Raw genomic sequence first — 21068 nt, 5'->3', positions numbered from 1 at the left:
CTTTTTGTGACTTAATTTCCTTCATCTATAAAATGAAAGAGTAGGACTGCATGACTTCTGAGTTCCCCTTCAGGCCATGTCTATGATCTATGAACCATGTATTTATTTGTAGGATAGAATCAAGGTAACAAGCCTTTATTAAGTGCCTACAAAATATCAGGCACTGGAGATGGAGAGAAAGGTATAAAAGGATCATTGCTCTTAAGGAGCTCACAGTCTTATGGGGGTGGGGGAGAAGACAACATGCATGTATGTACAATGTACAAGATATATACTCATTATTTTAAAGACATTTTTGTTTTTGTTTCAAGGAGAAGTTTGAGTCTTTGAAAGGGTTGAGATATTTCCTAAAAACAAGCCAGCCTCCTCACTTTTTCTTGTTTAATCCCATGCCCAGTTCATTTTGTCTATTTCCAGTTTCTATACAAGCTATAAAAACCATATCAGTGAGTTTTTCATCTATCTGAACATTATAATTTGGACAACAGGCATACACTTGCTTTTCTCTGAGTGGATAGACAAAAACCTTTGGCAAGTCTAAGTGTTTCTATTTTCTGCTTCACTTAATGTTAATAATCAGAGTGATCAAAGTTATCCTTATTGTAATATTTATCAGTTAATCTTTCATGATCTTAATAAATGCATGGAAGTCACCTAGTTTGAGAAAAGCCTTGAAGGCTGCATTTTACTTTAGCAAATTAAATTTTTTTTCTATGGTAAATAAACAGTAAACACAACAGGACTTTGCAGTCTCTATAACTTTCAGGCAATCATACAACTGTGCAGATGTCTGCCCTGGAATATTGTTTCTGAATGCTTGTCTGTGCTGGTCTCATGTTTCTATCAAAGATGGCCTAGATATATGTACAAACTTCTAATAAAGATTTTTAAAAATAAGAAAGTGAGGATTGGGTTGGTAGTTAATGATGCTTCTACAAATGCTTTTATTCCTTGCTTCCCCCCAACATAAATGTGGCACATTATTTTCCCAAAGCACTTTATGTCTTCATTTTCAGATATAAATAAGAATCAGTTTCTGAGTTTTCTTGCATTTGTGTCTTCTCTGGCATGACTTTCCTCTGTGTATATTTGGTTTGGTCCAGATGTTGCTCCCTTCTTTGTTTCTTTAGTGCCATTTCTCCTTACTTGTGCACCTTACTGGGGCCTGTGATGTTAGAGTCTATATGTGGTAGCTCCATTGTCATTGACAGAGAAGATTTTTTTTGAAGAAATCTTGAAAGATCTTTTCCATTTTACATCTGCTTGTTGTCCTCCTACCATTTTCTTATATGTTATCAGGATGATCTGGGTTAATTGAGTCTTCTGCCATGCTTTTGGTATGAACTCTTTTCCCCCTTTACCCCTTCTATTTCTATATCCTGCCTGAGTATTTTATGAGGCAGTACCTTTCATAATTTTCTATCTTGCTCCTCCATAAAGATTTAAAAAAAATTTCAAAATGTTATTGCTTCCTTTTTATGCACCACTTTCCAAAATATTCTCCTTTTCATTAGGAACTCTCCCCATTAAAAAGAAAAAGTTAAACAAAACCAATGGACACAAGGATTATCTTACAATGTTTGTAACATTTTACACTTATTGTCCCTACATCTTCACTGAGGAAAAAGAAAGTGTGGTTCATTATGGAAACTGTATTGGCCAGCACTTCTAGGATGGGTTCATATGCTCTTGTGAATTTTGTTTGGCTAGTTTTACTTTCTTTTCTTTGCATTGGTTAATAGAAATCTCATTTTTCTCTGAATTTTTTTATATTTCTCCTTTCTTATATTATAAGAATGTTTCATTTGGTTCTGATACTTTACTTTGTCTAGTCATTTCCCAACTTATAAGCATCTGCTTTATTGCCAGTTTTTTTGTTGCTATAAATGGAATCTTTATATTTTTGACCTCTTTGAGAGACCAGCTCAGTTTAAGAACAATCCACTTGGGATATGATTCAATCACTTCACTCCAAAATGCCAGTGAAATACAGCTCTGGCCTTTTATTAGTCGTATGAACAAATATAATCATATGGGTAATCCTTTTATGACTGGTAACTTCTTTTTCCCTCTTGTTTCCTGGGGTCAGTAATTTGGTAGATTGATAGATTTTCATTATGTTCTGCTGCCAGGTAGTAGAGTAACAGTTATTCATTTGTCTTGGTTTTGCTGTTTATAGAGTAGTATGATACAAACTAGACATACGGACTTTCAGTTAGAATTTATTCTCAAAATGTAAATGACTTATGCAAAAATGAGGGTATTAGGCCAATCTGAATTTAGGAGATATGAATTCCAAGATGCTTATAAAATCTTGAAAAATATTTTAATAAATCAATGGGCACAAGGGTTGAGGAGAAAAAAATGAGAACTATTTTCTATTTACAATTTATCCAGCATATAGCTTATTGTATGTAGTGGTTCTTATGTTATCTAGCCAATGGGATTGTGAACTTCTTGAGGGCAAAGGGAGCTATATTTTAATCTTTCTTTGTATCCTAAGTGCTTAGCACAATGATAGGTACAGAACAGACATTTAATAAATGCTTATTGATGAATCTACTATGAAGATTTTTGAGTCAAAGGGTAAGGGGAGTTTAAAAGTTTTTCCTGCATAATATCAAATTATTTTTCAGAATAGTTGGAGCAATGTCCAACTATACCAAAGTTTATTATATTTGTAGGTCTGGCTTTATGCAACTTTCCCACCTCTTTATCATCTTTCACCATCTTTATCATCTTTGCTAATTCAAAAAATGTGAAGTAGAAATTCATTATTAGAGATTTGGAGGGCTCCATAAAGTTTTGCTGATGAGTTTGTATTCTAAACTGGGACTTTTGTTGATTGACCTATTTCTTCACTTGCCATTGAGATCAAGTATTTACTGTTTAAGGTTGTTTGTAAGTTCTTATATCAATGTTAGTCCAGATTATCCTCTATTATTTTATCTATTTAGCATTCTTGGGGCAATATCATCTCTTAAGAGTTTACACTGAAGCAATTTTAATTGCATGCCATACATTTTCATTTCTATTTTCTCTAATTTTGTATTGATTTTTATTTTTATTTATTTTTAAATAATATTTTATTTGATCATTTCTAAGCATTATTAATTAGACAAAGATCATTTTCTCCCCCCCACCCCCCCACCTCTCCTATAGCCGACACATGATTCCATGGGGTATCACATGTGTTCTTGATTCGAACCCAGTTCCATGTTGTTGGTATTTGCATTAGAGTGCTCATTTAGAGTCTCTCCTCAAACATGTCCCCTCAACCCCTGTAGTCAAGCAGTTGCTTTTCCTTGGTGTTTTTACTCCCACAGTTTGTCCTCTGCTTGTGGATAGTGTTTTTCTCGTAGAACCCTGCAGATTGTTCAGGGACATTGCATTGCCACTAATGGAGAAGTCCATTACATTCGATTGTACCACAGTGTCTCAGTCTCTGTGTACAATGTTCTCTTGTCTGCTCCTCTCGCTCTGCATCACTTCCTGGAGGTTGATCCAGTTACCATGGAATTCCTCCACTTTATTATTCCTTTTTGCACAATAGTATTCCATCACCAACATATACCACAATTTGTTCAGCCATTCCCCAATTGAAGGGCATCCCCTCATTTCCCAATTTTTGGCCACCACAAAGAGTGCAGCTATGAATATTCTTGTACAAGTCTTTTTCCTTATTATCTCTTTGGGGTACAAGCCCAGCAGTGCTATGGCTGGAACAAAGGGCTGATAGTCTTTTGTCACCCTTTGGGCATAGTTCCAAATTGCCCTCGAGATTGTTGGATCAATTCACAACTCCACCAGCAATGAATTAATGTCCCTACTTTGCCACATCCCCTCCAGCATTCACTACTTTCCTCTGCTGTCATGTTAGCCAATCTGCTAGGTGTGAGGTGAAACCTCAGAACTGTTTTGATTTGCATCTCTCTGATTATAAGAGATGTAGAGCACTTTTTCTTGTGCTTATTAGTAGTTTTGATTTCTTTATCTGAAAATTGCCTATTCTTGCCCCTTGCCCATTTATCAATTGGAGAATGGCTTGATTTTTTGTACAATTGATTTAGCTCTTTGTAAATTTGAGTAATTAAACCTTTGTCAGAGGTTTTTATGAAGATTGTTCCCCAATTTGTTGCTTTCCTTCTGATTTTAGTTACATTGGTTTTGTTTGTACAAAACCTTTTTAATTTGATCTAGTCAAAATTATTTATTTTACGTTTTGTGACTCTTTCTATGTCTTGCTTGGTTTTAATGTCTTTCCCTTCCCAAAGGTCTGACATGTATACTATTCTGTGTTTGCCTAATTTACTTATAGTTTCCTTCTTTATGTTCAAGTCATTCACCCATTTTGAATTTATCTTGGTGTAGGGTGTCAGGTATTGATCCAAACCTAATTTATCCCATACTGTCTTCCAATTTTCCCAGCAGTTTTTTATTGAATAGTGGATTTTTGTCCCAAAAGCTGGGATCTTTGGGTTTATCATATACTGTCTTGCTGAGATCACTTGCCCCAACTCTATTCCACTGATCCTCCTTTCTGTCTCTTAGCCAGTATCAAATTGTTTTGATGACTGCTGCTTTGTAATATAGTTTTAGATCTGGGACTGCAAGACCCCCTTCCTTTGTATTTTTTTTTTTTATTATTTCCCTAGATATCCTTGATCCTATGTTCTTCCAAATGAACTTTGTTATGGTTTTTTCTAAATCAGTAAAGAAATTTTTTGGAAGTTCAATGGGTGTGGCACTAAATAGATAAATAAGTTTGGGTAGGATGTTCATTTTTACTATATTGGCTCGTCCTACCCATGAGAAGTTAATGTTTTTCCAATTGCTCAAGTCTAGTTTTAGTTGTGTGGAGACTTATTTTTATTTTTTGCTTTAAAAGAATGATGGTATTATACAAATACTTGATTTAGAAGTGATTTTTACATCAGCAACTATTTACATCCTTTCTCTTGTGATATAGTCAATTCCTCTTTTTTTGGTTAATATTATTCCACACTTATGTCAAGCTTCTGTTTCTTTCCTTGAAGAAAATGTTTCTTATAGATTGGCATAAGGCTTCTGTGAATTCTAGAAGCCTTGGAAATATTTAATTAACAGACCTGAATCATATTTTCCAATATATATGTCACTGTCCTTCCCAGGCCCACTTTTACACTGAAGCCACTAAGCAATAAAATCTATGGAGGTTTAGTTTGGAGAATCTTATAGAGTGTTTCATAGATTTTCTTTACCTTCTCCTCATCCCATGTTTCATGTATAAACTTCAGTTATTTTTACTGTAGACCTTTTGCTTGTGCATATCCTGAGCACTATAGTGTAAGATGACCAGAATTCCCAGAAATTATGTATTTTGTTTACTTTAGAGGGACAATAAAATCAAATCCTACCAATTAATTTATTTGGATTCCTTAAGATGAGGAACTGTGAGCCATCTTTCCATTCAGCTGCAGCCTCCTCATATCTGCTAGTCTCATTTATAGTAAGAATGTCATATTAATAAAAAATTTTTCTTCCAGAGCTGTATTGACTTGTACATTTAACAAGGATTTAGACTCTTAAATACTAACATTTATTTCAGATCATATTATCATAGATTTAGAACTGGAAGTGATATTAGAGGCCATTAAGAATAACCTACATGGGAGCAACTAGGTGGCTCAGTGGATTGAGAGCCAAACCTAGAGATTGGAGCCTCCAGGGTTCAAGTCTGGATGCAGGCACTTCCTAGCTGTTTGACCCCAGGCAAGTCACTTTAATCCCAATTGCCTAGCTCTCACTGATCTTCTGCCTTAGAAACAATGGGTAGTATTCATTCAAAGACAAAAGGGAATGGTTTAAAAAAATAACTCACTCATTTTACAGATGAAGAAACTGAGGAGGAAATGGGATTTGAAGCCAACCAAGTCTTCATAATTCCATACTTTGCAGTCTTATCTACTATTCCATGTTGAGCCTAGAAACTCAGTGATTCTCAACACCCCTTGTCTCTTTTTCACTTCCCTGCCACAATTACTTCAAAATTGTAGGGCAGGAGCACTGCACAGGATTGAAAGTTATTTTTATTTTTTTGTTTTCCATTTTTATATCTGGTTCCCTTTCCATTATGCCACTTTAAAATCCAGGACCATTTTCATTATTTCCTCTGTCTTCTTTATATGGGAAATACAAAAAAGTGAGAGCAACGATTTTCATTCTTATTTATTGGACTTATGAAAAATATGGACAGAGAGAAGGAATTGGATAATTCTTTAAGAGAAAATAGAAAGGAATAGTGGGATTTGGTGTTCTTTTCCAATGTATACCTTCTAGAGAAGAATTGATTCGAAGATACAGAGGCTAAGGCAATGCTTATTGGTGGGAATCTCTATGTGGCAATGAACTGTGGTCTTGGAAAAATCATTATTCTTGGACAGTTCCATGCAGAGTGTATGTGTGGAAGGGTGTTTTTGGCTGTGTGGATTTAGGTGATGATATAATCTTCTGCATCTTTTCCTATTCATTTCCCCATTCTTTCCATAATTTTTCCTTCAAAATAAATTAAAAAGCTCTGGGAGGACAGAAAGGTCTTAATCATTCTTAATTTGAATATTATTTAATTTGATGGTAGAGATATCCAGTTGGATTTTATGAATATGTAGTATTCTTTTTTTGAGACTTTTATGTATATACTTTTAATTTACTTATTTATGAAGTTGTATTTCTCTGGTAGAATAAAAACTATTTAAGGCAGGTATTGTTTTAGTTTTGTCCTTTTACTTGCCATTCCCTCGCACATTTTGGGATGAATATGGGAAAGGTAGATGGGGACCAAATTTATGATTTCACTGGTTTATGGAGGAAACATCTAACAATTTAGAGTAGCACATGCTCTATAATTTATAGTCCTAGAAGACACTTGAGCCACTGAGAGGTCAAATGACTTGCTTAGCATTACATAGCCAGAAAGTGTCATTTGCAGGCTGCAAACCCAGGTCTTCCTAACTCCTAAGACAATCCTTGATGTTGCCTTGTACATAGTAGGATTTTTAATAAAATAATTTTTGAGTGAATAAAATTGAAGGAAAGGGTTGACAACCTGTATTGCTCAAGACCTTAGTTATTCTCTCCCTCCTTATCTCTTCACATGCACATTTTCTAGCACTTCTACCACCTCTTCTTTAATGTGTCTTCTTCCTCCTTCCCGCTGATCTAGTACCACAGTGCCTACATGATTTTGGCCAAGTCACATATAGGCCAATCAAAGGATTTAGAACTAAATCTAGAGATTACCTTATTCTGAAATTACATTATAGAAGATGATGTCTAAGGTTCTTTCCAGCTTCAGATCTTATGATAGTGCTTTGCAAATACCTTATTTTTTCCTACATTCTCTCTTTTCCTTCTTTGCCCCTTCCTCTCCTTGTTTGTTATAATCTTGTCTATGTTTTAGGCATTTTAATGACCTCCTAAAAACCTCAATTAAATTAAGTGATGACTTTTGGTGTTTTGAACCCTGTTACAGAAAAAAGTAGATTATGAATGCTAAAAAAATGACTAGTTACAAGCTGTAGGATGAGGACTGAACATGAATAAGGGAAGTTTGGGAACTGGTCACACAAATTTCTGTCTCTCATTACATGCTGTTCTTTGTTGTTAGTAATGAATGTAGGAAATAGGATAATACTTTCTTGATGAAAAGAATCAAACATAAATTCCAGCACAGTTTCTTTTTTTGCCTTGGTGATTGAATCATAATCTTGTTTATTTAATAGCACAGTTACTTTTTTGAGGGTAAACCTGTAAGCATCTGCCTTTGTTCTAACGCCCCTCTTTCGTACCATACTACATACAAACCACAATTCCTTTAAAACCCTGGACCTTTTACACATCTTCACATTAACAACATTGCCTTGAACATGATCTGTACAAAAGCCTAATCAAATTAATTTCACTTCTTCATCTTTGACAGCCTCCTAAATCAGAAAATAAAAGGTCTTGCTTGAGGCAGAGACTTATTCCTGCTGAACATCCATAGGATGAACATCCAGAGACTCTGAGTTCAATATGTTCAAGGTCTCAAGATAACCTCACCATCTAGTAAGGGAATATCATTGGTTTTGGGTGATGACCCTTTGTAGTGAAGCTTCCTGGATAAATTGAATTCCAATTTTGTTTTTGACCATAATCTGGAATTGCTTCTTCTTGAAACATGGATAAACATTCAAAAATTCTGAATTATTCTCTTATTTGAGAATAATCTCATCTTTTACAAATGGCATATCATAAATTGTTCTAATTCCTTATTTTTTCTCATTTCCCCCCATTTGTTTTAATGTCCAGAATTTCAACTTTGTTATCCCAAGATATTGGAAAGGGGCATAGATCTATTAATTTGAACTCTATATATAGAACTGAAGAAATTTAACAAAGTTGTAAGGAAAGGAAAGAGTTTAATGAGATATATGAGAGAAAATTAAATGAGAGAAAATACTAGACCATGGGTCTTAACCTGGGGTCTATGAACTTTCCCCCCAATATTTTTATAACTGTATTTCAATATAGTTGATTTCCATTGTAATTCTGTGTATTTCATTTTGTGTTTTTTTAAAAAAACATTATTCTGAATAGAGGTCCATTGACTTGGCCAAAGTACCAAAGGAGTTCATGTTGATAAGAAAGATGATCAACTCCTGTATTAGATCTTTTAGAATTAATTTGGGCTGACCATGACAAAACATGCAGTGACATATTTTAGGATACTCTTTAGGAGCCAGAAAGGATTTCACTAAGATCAAATATTAAGGAAAACATGAGTGGGGATTGGCTGGGTTGGGAGAGAACAGAAATTAGGGCAGGAATACTGGTAAATAGAGGAATCAAGAGACTGAAATTGTTTTCCTAATTTTTCCATTCTATTACTTTACTAGTCTTATTTCCCAATTTATGAGGCATAAAGGAAATGATATAATTGAAAGAACTAAATGGAGAGTTAAGAGGCTTGAGTTCTACTTATTAGTCATGTGACCTTGGGCAAGCTGCTTCCTTCTTCAATTCCTCATTTGTCTAATCAAATTAATTCCTCCTTGTCTATCTTGCTAGATTATCACAAGGGCCAGATAAGACAGGGTTTTTTTTTTTTAAACCCTTACCTTCTGTCTTGGAGTCAATACTGTGTATTGGCTCCAAGGCAGAAGAGTGATAAGGGCTAGGCAATGGGGGTCAAGTGACTTGCCCAGGGTCACACAGCTGGGAAGTATCTGAGGCCAGATTTGAACCTAGGACCTCCCATCTCTAGGGCTAGCTCTCAATCCACTGAGCAACCCAGCTGCCCCCTAAGACAGGGTTTTTTAAAAGCACTTTGTAAACTATAAAATTCTCTACAATTGCAAGGTATAAGTATCACCAACAAAATGTGCAGCTCTTTTCTCATTTGTAATGGTTCTGGATTTTAGGACAAATGGTTAAGAGGAACAAATGTATAAATGACTCCACTGTTGGTTTTGGCCATTGGAGGACATTGCCCATTCCTTGGATGGGAGTTGTGTGCAGTGGAAGAGGTTTCTGTCCTATAAATCTGAGCCTGAATTTCACAGCAGCCAAACTTGCTCATCAGAATGAAGAAATCCCTTCTAAAAGTCTTGGTGAAGATAGCATACAGGAAGGGATTGGCGCAGGAGTTGATGGGATAGAACAGAACCAAAAGTATCTTTGACTTGGACACAGTAATGAGTGGCATCTTCACAGAAGCTGAGATGGCAAAGAAGGAGATGGGAGCCATGCAGAGGAAGTCAGTGAAAATTAGCATGGCCATACGCTTGGCAATCTTGGTATCACTGGTGGAGGAGATGATGTTTGGGTTCCTCACAGTGAAGTAGATGTGGGTATAACAAGTACAGATCACCACGAAGGCCAAGACATTGAGAACAAGAAGAGATATAACATATAACTGTGACAAGGGGCTATCAATATCCATGGGCAGGCAGATGCTCACCTTCATGTAGCTACTAATACCAAAAATGGGCAAGAGGGCAACTGAGAAGGCAAAGATCCATCCTATCAACATGATGCTGGCAGCATGACGGAGTCGCACCTTGCGGTCCAGTTGCATGGCATAGGTGATGGTGTGCCATCTCTCCAAGGTGATGGCTGTCAATGTGTAGACTGAGAGCTCACTGGCAAAAACAGTGAAGAAACCTGCAGCTTCACAGCCTGCACCAGTTTGCCAATCAATAGCATAGTTGTGGTACTGACTCTTGGTGTGAATGTCTACTGAGGCAATAAGCAGTAGGTAGACACCAATGCAAAGGTCAGCAAAAGCCAAATTGCACATAAGAAACCGGGGGACAGTGAGCTTGTACTGGCTGGTGATCAGGATCACAAGCACCACAATATTCCCAGTGATGGACAGGATACTAATGAACCAGATGAGGACTCGGAGGAAGTTGTATCCCATGATGTCTTCACATGGGTTAAATGCATCTGGCTTAGGAAAGCAAGCAACATCAACCACTTCATTACATAAGTCATAGTCAAATTCAGTTTCTGTTATTTCAAATCCTTTGTCAAGGCTTGATACAAACTCTTCTTCCACAGATCTTCTTCCATGACCCTGATCCATAGCCAAATCATCACCGTCTTGTCTTACAGAAGATTTATTGCAAATTGGATGTAACTCAAAGCTAGGAAAAGAGAAAAAAAAAAGGTATAGGATCAATGGCCTGATTCCAGAATGGCAAACACATTTCTGTATTTATATGTAACAGATACGATTTGGGTTCTGAGATTTCTTACCTTCCACCTCTCCCCAACCCTTAGCAGCTTATTTGTCTTTGAAGCCAAATAGCATTATTTTTAAACCTTAGTCTTCCTCCTCACCCACCTGTGTTCACCCCAGGTCCTCTGTATCCAATGTCACTGGACTCTTTTCACAGGACATTCCAGGCATGACTAAAACTCCCTTCTCTGGGCTTCCTAGCCTCCACGGCTTCCTCCAAGTCTCAGCTAAAATCTCATCTTCTATGTGAAAGCTTTTCCAGTTCTTCCTAGCATAGAGCTTTCCCTCTCAAATGACTTCCAGCTTAGTCTATTTGTATTTAGCTGTTTGCATGTTGTCTCCATTAAACTGTGAGCTCCTTGAAAGCAGGGATTATTACTTTTTGCTTTACTTTGCATCCTTTTGCTTAATAAGGTACATTGTATGTGCTAAATAAATGTTTATTCTTTTTTATGCCATATGCCAACATTTGCAAAAACAAGAGAATATGTCCCTCAAGGTAGATAGTCCACCGGAGAGACAGTATGAACATGGGCAGGAGGGTCACACGGTTCATTTATGCACTTACAAAATTCAGGTAACTTTCTCCTTTAAATTTTTTGGTTTGTTTGTCTTTGAGTGCCTAGATTGTTCCTGACATTCTTCAATAAATCACTTCTTTACCTTTCCACTACTATATTAGTCACCATCAATCAGTCCAAGCATTATTTTGTAGATGCAGTTAGGTGACTTAGTAGATACAACTGGAATCAGGAGCCTCAGACATGTACTAGCTGTGTGACTGGCTAAGTCACTTAACCCTATTTGCCTCAGTTTCCTGATCTGTAAAATGAGCTGGAGAAAGGAATGGCAATCAACTCCAGTATCTTGGCCAAGACAACCTCAAATGGGGTCACAAAGAGTCAAACATGACTGAAGCAATTGAATAACAACAATGCCACCATATTTGTAGATGTGAATACTGATGCTCAGAAATGTGAAGTGACTGTCCAAGGTCACACCACTAGTAAATGGCAGAACCTGGGCTAAATCCCAGGTCTTCTTATTCTAACTCTATTTAGAATGTTTTCTAACTTTGTTGAGTATCCAAGACTATAATGTGTATTTATATTACATTGTTTAGAAATGATTGAAATGTCTATTTTATTTTCATTGATTTTTACAAACACCTATATATTGCACATATGTTTTGTGCTGGATCTCTTATTTCATTGGCATAAGTAGTTTTATTCCTAATGAATGAAATTCCTAATGAAGTGAAAATGCCCTTTACCAATGTAGATTGACATTCTTCTCTAATTGGAAGTAATTTATAGAGTTGCACATTAATATTGCATATTAGTGGAAATATTCTGTGGATATTATGGACTTCATGACCCAACTGTAAAGCCCTTGGTCCCTTGGGATGCTTAGGATTTAATAAAAGTATATTAATTTTCTAGCTTTCTCAATTCTTCTTCCCTACCACTTTGACCTACTTAATAAAAGAGAATTATAAAAATTGATCCTATTAATATAAAATTTTCTTTAAAATAGTCTTATGTGGTAGGTAAATTACATATATTTAATCATTCTTTATTCAGTTCTTTCTTTTTTCCCACTATCTTTCCTTTTCCTTTTCCTTCCTTTCTTCTACAAGTCTTTCATTCTCTTCTATATAATAACCATGGCTTCTCTCTTAGTTGGGGAAGTGGAAGGGAATTGATATTAAGAAAGAAAATATAGAAGGCAGCTGGGTGGCTCAGTGGATTGAGAGCCAGTCCTAGAGAAGGGAGGTCCTGAGTTCAAATTTGGTCTCAGACACTCCTTGCTGCGTGACCCTGGGCAAGTCACTTAACCTCCATTCCTTAGCCCCTACAACGCTTCTGCCTTAGAACCAATACACAGTATTGATTCTAAGATGGAAGTTAAAGGAAGAAAGAAAAGAAAGAAAGAAAGAAAGAAAGAGAGAGAGAGAGAGAGAGAGAGAGAGAGAGAGAGAGAGAGAGAGAGAGAGAGAGAGAGAAGAGAAAGAGAAAGAAAGGAAGGAAGGAAGGAAGGAAGGAAGGAAGGAAGGAAGGAAGAAAATACAGTACCCTAGAATGTAACCCATGTACAAGGAGGAATTGGTTTACCCAGGATTTCATGATATGCCTTTCAAAGTTCCCACATTAATTTTCTGTTTCTGTTTCCACTTTAACTCCAACATTCATGAGAATTTGTCAACATGGAAAAGACATTTTAAGATATGTTTGTATTGAAGCCAAATGATAAATACTCTGACCAAACAGATGGATGCTAAATATAGAGCATATCAGAATAATCTCTCTATTATGAAGCAGCAGGTAAACTTATGGTAAGGATTCACTTAGGAATTTTATTTGTATTCATTAAGTTTCTATTAGTAATTAAGTATATGATGTATGAATCAGAAAAACACACATTTACACACTCTGGTTATCTTTTCTTTGAAGAAGAAGCTGTGCAATATGAATGGATGAAGCTTTATTAATCATGTCCACAACCCAGATTTCTGGTTTTCTGATGGCTACAATGAAAAGTATTATAAAATACTTGGGAGACTTTCTCAACAAGAGATTACTCAACCAGAAATAAGTAGAGGAGGTGCAGAATTTTAATTTAGTTACACTAACCTATTTAGTATTGGTTAGTATTGATTGGAATGGTTTCCAACCAAATGCTCCAGGGCACTTGGATGGGGTTGCCATGGAACGACTGCCAGCTTTGAACAAGAAGCAGGCTCAGGAGAGAATATTGCCTTCTGAAAAGTAAAAAGGCATAAATTGTTTCCTCTTTGCTCAAGGAGAACTACCCTTTGGGGCAGGTTGAGCCTTACCATTTTAGTAACCAGAGAAAAATGTTCACATCAGAGCCTGAATTTTCTTAATGAAGTTTAAATAACAGACATGCAGAAAATAGAAAATAAATGAGAGGGAGGATTCAGAAAATTCTTTGGCAAAGACAGGAATCTTTTGATTTGGTCAAACAGAGGTAACTCCGTTCAGACAGATAAGGAAAGCTTAGAGATGGACCCCTCAAGAATGAGACTTTCATACTATCCTAGATCGCTAAGGCACCCAAGTGGTCAGGGGACAGAGTACTGGGTCTGAGTCAGGAAGACTTGACTCCATGAGTTCAAATCTGGCCTGAAACACTTACTAGCTGTATAACCTTAGGCAAGTCATTTAACCTTATTTGCCTCAGTTCCTCATGTAAAATGAGCTAGAAAAGGAAATGGCAAACTACTCCAGTATCTGACAAGAAAACTTCAAATGGGGTCACAGAGAGTAAGACATGACTAAAAAATGACTGAATGACAACCCCAGGCCAATCACTTAACCTTTCTGTGTCTCAGTTTCCTCATCAATGAAATGGGGATCATACCAGCATCTCTCACAGGGCTATTACAGGGATCAAAGGAGATCCATTTGTAAAGCGCTCTCAAAGAATAAAGCACTTAATAAATGTAAAATGCTATTATCACAAGGCACTATGGGGGATAGTGAGAACATGTACAATTCCTGTCTTCAAGGTAGGGAGATGACATAATACATAAAGAAATATTTAAGTAACATTACATGAGTTAACAACAAATCTATAGATATGAGAGTTAATTATGGGAAATTAAACAACCAATGTATAATAGAAGCCAAATGTATAATAGGTATGAAATGAGTTGACTCATTTCACTAGTATATGATAAGCTTATATATACAATTATACATAATAGTTTATATTATAGCAGTTTAGGAGTAAGGAGGCAGTTCCAGAGAATGGCAAAAAAAAAGGTAACAAGATGACTAACTCCTAGATAAAACCATAATGTTCCTGGCTAGAGCCTCTGTTGTTATGATGTATTAAGATCAGAATAGGGCACCTAGATGGTACTGTGGATAGCAAGGCAGATCTGGAGTCAGGAAGACTCATCTTTCTAAGTTCAAAACTGGCCTCAGGCATTTAACTTAGTTGTGTGATACTGTGTATGTCATTTAAGCCTTGTTTGCCTCAGTTTCCTCATCTGTAAAATGATTTAGAGAAGGAAATGGTAAACCACTCTAGTATCTTTGCCAAGAAAGCCCCAACTTCAGGAGAAGTTGGACACAACAGAAATGACTAAACAATAACAAGACCAGAATCATCCCATCAATTATAAAACAATACATGTTTGCAGAGCATTGGCAGCATGCCAAGCAATGTGCTGAACATTTCTGGGCCACCTGCTCTTGTGGTGATCTTAATGTCCATTGAGATTTCTCCTGGGGGGTTTTCAGGTTCAGAGACTTGTAGACTAATTGGTATCTTTCTTGCCTTGGTTGGAATTTCTATTTCTAATAAGAAAAAGGCAGCCCTTCTGCCTGGGACCAGGCCCTTATGAATTCTAATTGTGGAGAGGAGATTTGATTGGTCTTGAGTTAATCTCCAAAGAACCTACTGACTGAGGATAGTCTCTTAATGCATACTAATGGTTCTTGTGGAAAAGCAGCCCTTTATCTGCAAATCATCTAAGTGGGCCTCAGCCTAGCTCTAAGTGGATCTCATCTTAGCTCTAAGTCATTTTAAAAACACTTCAGGACTTGAGGACATTTCATTCATGTCTGTGCATGTTTTTGCCTGGGTGTACGACTCTCTATATGTGGTTTGTTATTTGTGTTTAGACTGTATATTAGTTCTCACAGAAATGATGCCCATTGGTAATTAACTGAAACCCTTAGTGTGTAGGCAAACAGGATTTGGGATTAAAAAGGATAAATCTATATCTATAGAAATGCAGCATTCTTCAAATGCAGGGAACCTGAGTAACCTGGCAAAGATTGCTGGAAACTCTTGTTATCTTATGACACCCTTTCATTGCCTTTGTGCCTTAAAAAAAAAAAAAGTTCCTCCTTTCCTTTCTCCCTGATTATTGGTCATCTGGGCTTGAATGAAATAAAGCTGATGTGAGTGTGTGTGTGTGTGTGTGTGTGTGTGTGTGTGTGTGTGTGTGTGTGAGTGTGTGTGTGTGTGAAGATGCAATGAGGAAGAAGTTCCAGAGAAGGGCAGAAGAGTTGAGGTCAGAAGGGTGAGACATGTCCAATGGTGCTATCAGGAAGAAAAGGTGAGTTTCTGGGACAACCAAATCATGCTTTAGGGAGGATGTCCCTAAAAGACAGATTGGTCCTGTTTGTATTCCAGAAATGGCCAAAGAAAACTAAATGAAAAAAAAGGGAATGACTCACGCTTGCCGTCTCCAGTTTGCAAAGGCACAACAGTGGCTGGGGTAGGTGAGGTTGGCTTCCACTAGCTCAGCAAAATTTTCCAAATTGGGGAGAGTTTTAAAGTTGTAAGCTGACCTGGCTCTTAGTTTCTTAAGATTTCTCAAGCCATCAGTGGGAAGGGAATGGATCCTTGTTCTGGAGATATCCCTTCAAGCAGAAGCAGAGAGCCTGGTTAGTAGGAAGATTTTGAAATTTCCTGTTTAGAGGATGGAAGGCCAGAAATACTTGTGAAATATCCACATCAAGCTCATGGGGCCTTCTTGGTTGGTTCCCTTGCCCATAGTTATGTTGTGTACCATTGTCTTCCCTATTGTCATCTCTCCATTCAGAACTTTTAGTGGTTTCCTACTGCTTATACCACAGAGGCCAAGCTCCTTAGCCCTAGCATTCACAGCCTAACACTATATAATCTACTCAGGCTGATTTCCCCTTCTTTTCAACATGAGCGACACAAACTAGGCCCATTAGTTCAGTTTTATCTAGCTTGTATGTTTTTTTTTTTTTAATTTTTAAATTTCCTCCATTTTGCTTGGTCCAGCACCCAAGAATGTGTACACCCACACTACACTGACATGTGCTAGCTAATGACAAATCAGAAATAACTAACTGCCCCCCTGAGCTGTCCTAAGCCAAGCTTGAGCCATGATTGGCACATGTGAAACACAGGAAGTGAGGTAGAGAACAGCCTCTGGAGTTCACGTGACTTCCTGTGGAGAGGGCTGAATGCCAGTCCAATCCTGGAGCTCAAGCTTATAGGAGCCCCGCAGACAGCTTTCCTTCAGATTGGTCACATGAGTGACAAGGACTTCTCTGTCTTGGCTCTCCAAGGCCTTAAACTCCCGCCTTGGCTCAGCCTAAGCCAGAGCGGTTTTGAGAAAAACTCCTTTCCTTTTCTCCCTCTCTCTCTCCCTCTAATAATTTCTTCCTCCTGTTGTAATTAAATCACCATAAAAACTCCATTCTGACTTGATTGTTTCATTTAGGATTTTATAAGTAAAATCCTTGGTGACCAATAATTATTATATTTAGTCTCAACCCCTAAATTTTAATCATAACAGTTTATTGATGTCACAGAAACTCATTTGATAAATAGACAATACAAAAGAGATATATACCTTCATAATTTCCCCCGACCCACATCCCATATTAATTCTGACTATGTTTTATAACCAGGGGAACAAAGGACCTTGTAACCCTTTATAAGTGCTTCAATCTAGACCCAAGGATAGGTTACTTTGAATACACTAATCATGAATAAGCTAGTGTTGATAATATTCCTTTAGTGTTCCAGGGTTACATTTATAAATTTAGTCAGTTTTGGACATTTTTTTTACATGATTGATTATGTAAAATCTCTTATCAGATTGCTTACTGTCTCAGGGATGGGGGAGGGTTGAGAGCCAATGAAGTGGGAGGATAGGAAGGAGAGAGAGAATTTGGGACACAAAGTATAAAAAATGAATTCTAAAAATAGTTTTTACAAATAATTATAGAAAATAAAATATTATATTAAAAGTTCTTTAGTCACGTTAGTTTTTTTGATATATTCTACCTTCTCCATCTGCAGAGAAGGGGTCTGAGTGTGACCAGTTTCCAGAACATACTTTGCCTGTTCTTTTCTCTGTGACTTTAGTAATACTCTTGCCATTGCCTAGAACAGTGATGGAGAACCTTTTAGAGACCAAGTGCCCAAAATGTAACCCTCATGCCACATGTGAACTCTTACCCCAGACAGGGGAGGGAGGAAGTGCTCCCATTGAGATGCTGGGCAAAGGAGAGGGTGATGTGAGAAATGTCCCCAGGAGAGTGTGGAGAGGGTGAAGTGAGCAGCCCCCTCAGGCACACATGACACACATCAATCAACACAGGCCTAGAATATCTCCTCTGTTCCACCTCTTCATTCCCTATCTTCCTCTTTGGACCACTCTTACATAGACCCACCCTCAGGGATCGTTTGATCTCATGGGACAGGGGAGGGAAGACATTCCATTTGACAAATATTTATGGAGTACTTATTATATACAATTAAAGTAATATTTGTGATGTATTTTGTAACCTTGGAGTCAAATAAATGTTGTATGTATCTATGTATCTGTCTGTCTGTCTATAATTGAAGGCACTGTGCTAGAAATGAAGATACAAAGACAAATGTAGAACAGATCCTGACCTTAGGAGGCAAAATCCTGCTCTTTAGTCACATGGGATTTTTAAATTATATTTTATTTTATATCACCTATATTTCCAAATATATGCATCCCTCTCCTAAGAATGATCCTTGTAACAACACCACCCCCCTCCCCAAGGAATTCAGAAAAACAAATCTAATGTATAAAATCTAACAGTCTATGCAGTGTTTTACATGTATAGCTCCTGATGTCTCCAATTAAGAAAGGGGGATACTTTTTCTCACCTTTTCTTTGAAGTCAAGTTGAGTCATTTATATTAATCTTTTTTATGGAACATTAATATTTAATTATATTCATGTACCACAATTTGTTTAGTCACTTTCCATTTGGTGGACATCTTTTTCCTCTCGTTCTTTATAACTACTAAAAGTGATGCTATACATATTTTCAATATTGCTGTGCTATAAAAGGAATAAAGATGAACAATATGAAGACATATTGGAAAACATATCAACTGATGCAAAGTGAAATAAGAAGAACCAGGAAAAAACTATATACACAATGACTTTGACAGTGGAATAAAAACAAAAACAAAAATATTGAATGCTATCAAATTAAAATGACTCTGCTTGACTTCAGTTTATTTAGTCAGTCTCAAATAAATGGACATCTTTCCCAAATATTCTTTATAATGACTAAAATGCTATTATATATACTTTGTTGTATGTGAAGGCCTTTCTATAATTCACATTGTTGGATTATATATGTAGCAAGGGAATGTCTGGTTCAAAAAGCTATGGGAATTTTCAATCACTTTCTTATTTTAATTCTCAACTGCTTTTCATCATGCTTGCACCAAGTCTCTCATTTCAATTGAACAACATTTATTAACATTTATTAAGCATCTTTGATTTTCAAAACACAATGTTTGGCTATAGGTCTATACAGATAAAAAAGAAACAGTTCCTCTAACCAAGAACAAAAAATTATTCTAATAGAGAGATATGACATGGATAATATGTGTATAATACTAAGCAGGAAATGAAAGTACATGATTCATGATCTTTCCCTTCCCTCCTCCCATTCCCTCCCATAGCCAACTCACAATTCCATTGAGTTTTACATGTGTCAGTGATCAAGACCTATTTCCACATTATTAATATTTGCACTAGGGTGATCATTCAGAGTTTATATCCCCAATCATATCCCCTTTGAACCATGTGATCAAGCAGTTGTTTTTCTTCTTTTTCTTCTCCCACAGTTATTTCTCTGGATTTAAATTTATATTTTTAAGGAATTGATATTTTTAGTTTAAGGTTAATAGATTTTTTTATCAGCAACCTAACATGGATAAACCTATTGATTTTAAACCCTGTGAGGGCAGGGAATTGTCTTTTGCTTCTCTGTATCTTCATATTTTAGCACATGCCTGGAAAATAGTAGGTACTTAAATGTTTATTAATTGCTTGACTTCACCCCAGAAATTGCTTTATCTTGAAGCATTATGTCAGCCCTGGAATTTCCACCTTGGAGGTATTCTTCACCTCTGGGACCCATGCCTCTGGTTGGATGACATCATTTGAACTTCTATTTAAGAAGGTGTTCAGACCCAGCCATGCTATATTTCCTACCATGGTACCAGTGCACCCCCCCCCCCGACTTTTTCATCATGCCATCATGCTATCATCTTTCCCACTTCATTAAACAAACAAAAAAAACTACTCCCATCTTAGATTCATTATTCTTTATTGGTTTCAAGGGAGAAGAGTGGAAGGACTAGGCAATGGGGGTTAAGTTATTTGCCCAGGGTCATATAGGAAGTTTCTGAGGACAGATTGGTACCCAAGATCTCCTATATCTAGGCCTGTCTCCCAATCCACTGAGCCATCTAGCTGCTCTCTCCACTCAACTTCCTTTTATGTGTTGTTTTTCCTATTAGAATACAAATTCTTGGAGAGATATCTTTCTTTCTGCTTTTATTTGTATTCCTAGTATTTAGCATAAGGCTAAACACATAGTAAGAGCTTAATAAATGCTTATTGATCAAAAAATAAAATCCAGTAATATCTTGTTTACAAGAAACACATTTAAAAATGAGACAGAATAAAAATAAAGGTCTGGAGCAGAATATAATATTACAAAGAAAGCAGGGATAAAAATCATGATTTTTAACAAAGTTAAAACTTAAATAGAGTGAATCAAAATAGATAAACAGGGAAACTATATTATGTTAAAATGTACCATATTTAATGAGGCTTTATTAATATTAAATCTATATACACCAAATATTATAGCATCCAGATTTTTAAAGGTAAAGCTAAATAAGTTACAGGTGGAAATAGATAACAAAACAATAATAGTGGGAGACTTCAACTTTCCCCTTTCAGAACTAGATAAATCTAACCAAAAAATAAATAATAAGTCAAGGTGATGAAAAGAATCTTAGATAATCCAAGTATGATAGATATCTGGAGAGAACTGAATGGGAATAGAAAGGAGTAACCTCAGTTGTACATGGTACCTTACAAAAATTGTCCAGTGGTCACAAAAGTATAATTATATGAAAGCATAAATATTAAATGTATTATTTTCAGACCACAGTGTAATAAAAATACATTAAATAGGGGACTATGGAAGCAAAATTAGAAAAAGAATAAATTAGAAATCCCCAACTAAACACCAAACTGTAAATTAAAAAACAAAGACAATATTGATAAAACTGAATATACGAAAACCATTGAATTAATAAATAAAACTAGGAGTTGATTTTATGAGAAAATCATGAAAATAGATAAATGATTGACATGTTTAAAATAGAGAGAATAAAATCAAATCACTTGGATTAAAGATGAAAAAGGTGAATATACCACCAATGAAAATGATGTTAAAGTAATTATTAGGGGTTATTTACTCAATTATATGACA

The 21068-nt window shown here is 36.3% G+C and overlaps 1 protein-coding gene across 2 annotated transcripts in view; it reads right to left on the bottom strand.

Annotated features, from left to right (window-relative positions):
• Positions 1–3158: 3158 nt before the first annotated feature.
• The window catches only part of FSHR (follicle stimulating hormone receptor), a 283858-nt gene continuing 265948 nt past the window's right edge, over positions 3159–21068 (bottom strand). For both annotated transcript variants that reach the window (XM_007476841.3, XM_001375445.5), the window contains 2 exons: positions 15979–16164; positions 3159–10667 (listed from right to left, as the gene is read on the bottom strand). In XM_007476841.3, coding sequence (XP_007476903.2) covers positions 9437–10667; positions 15979–16164 — 1417 coding nt within the window. In that variant the 3' untranslated portion in view covers positions 3159–9436. The remainder of the gene's footprint in view (positions 10668–15978; positions 16165–21068) is intronic.

The sequence above is a fragment of the Monodelphis domestica genome, chromosome 1, assembly GCF_027887165.1.
Source record: "Monodelphis domestica isolate mMonDom1 chromosome 1, mMonDom1.pri, whole genome shotgun sequence".
Taxonomy (NCBI): Eukaryota; Metazoa; Chordata; class Mammalia; order Didelphimorphia; family Didelphidae; genus Monodelphis; species Monodelphis domestica.
The sequence above is the reverse complement of the archived record's forward strand: the minus strand, read 5'-3'. Positions and strand labels throughout refer to the sequence as shown.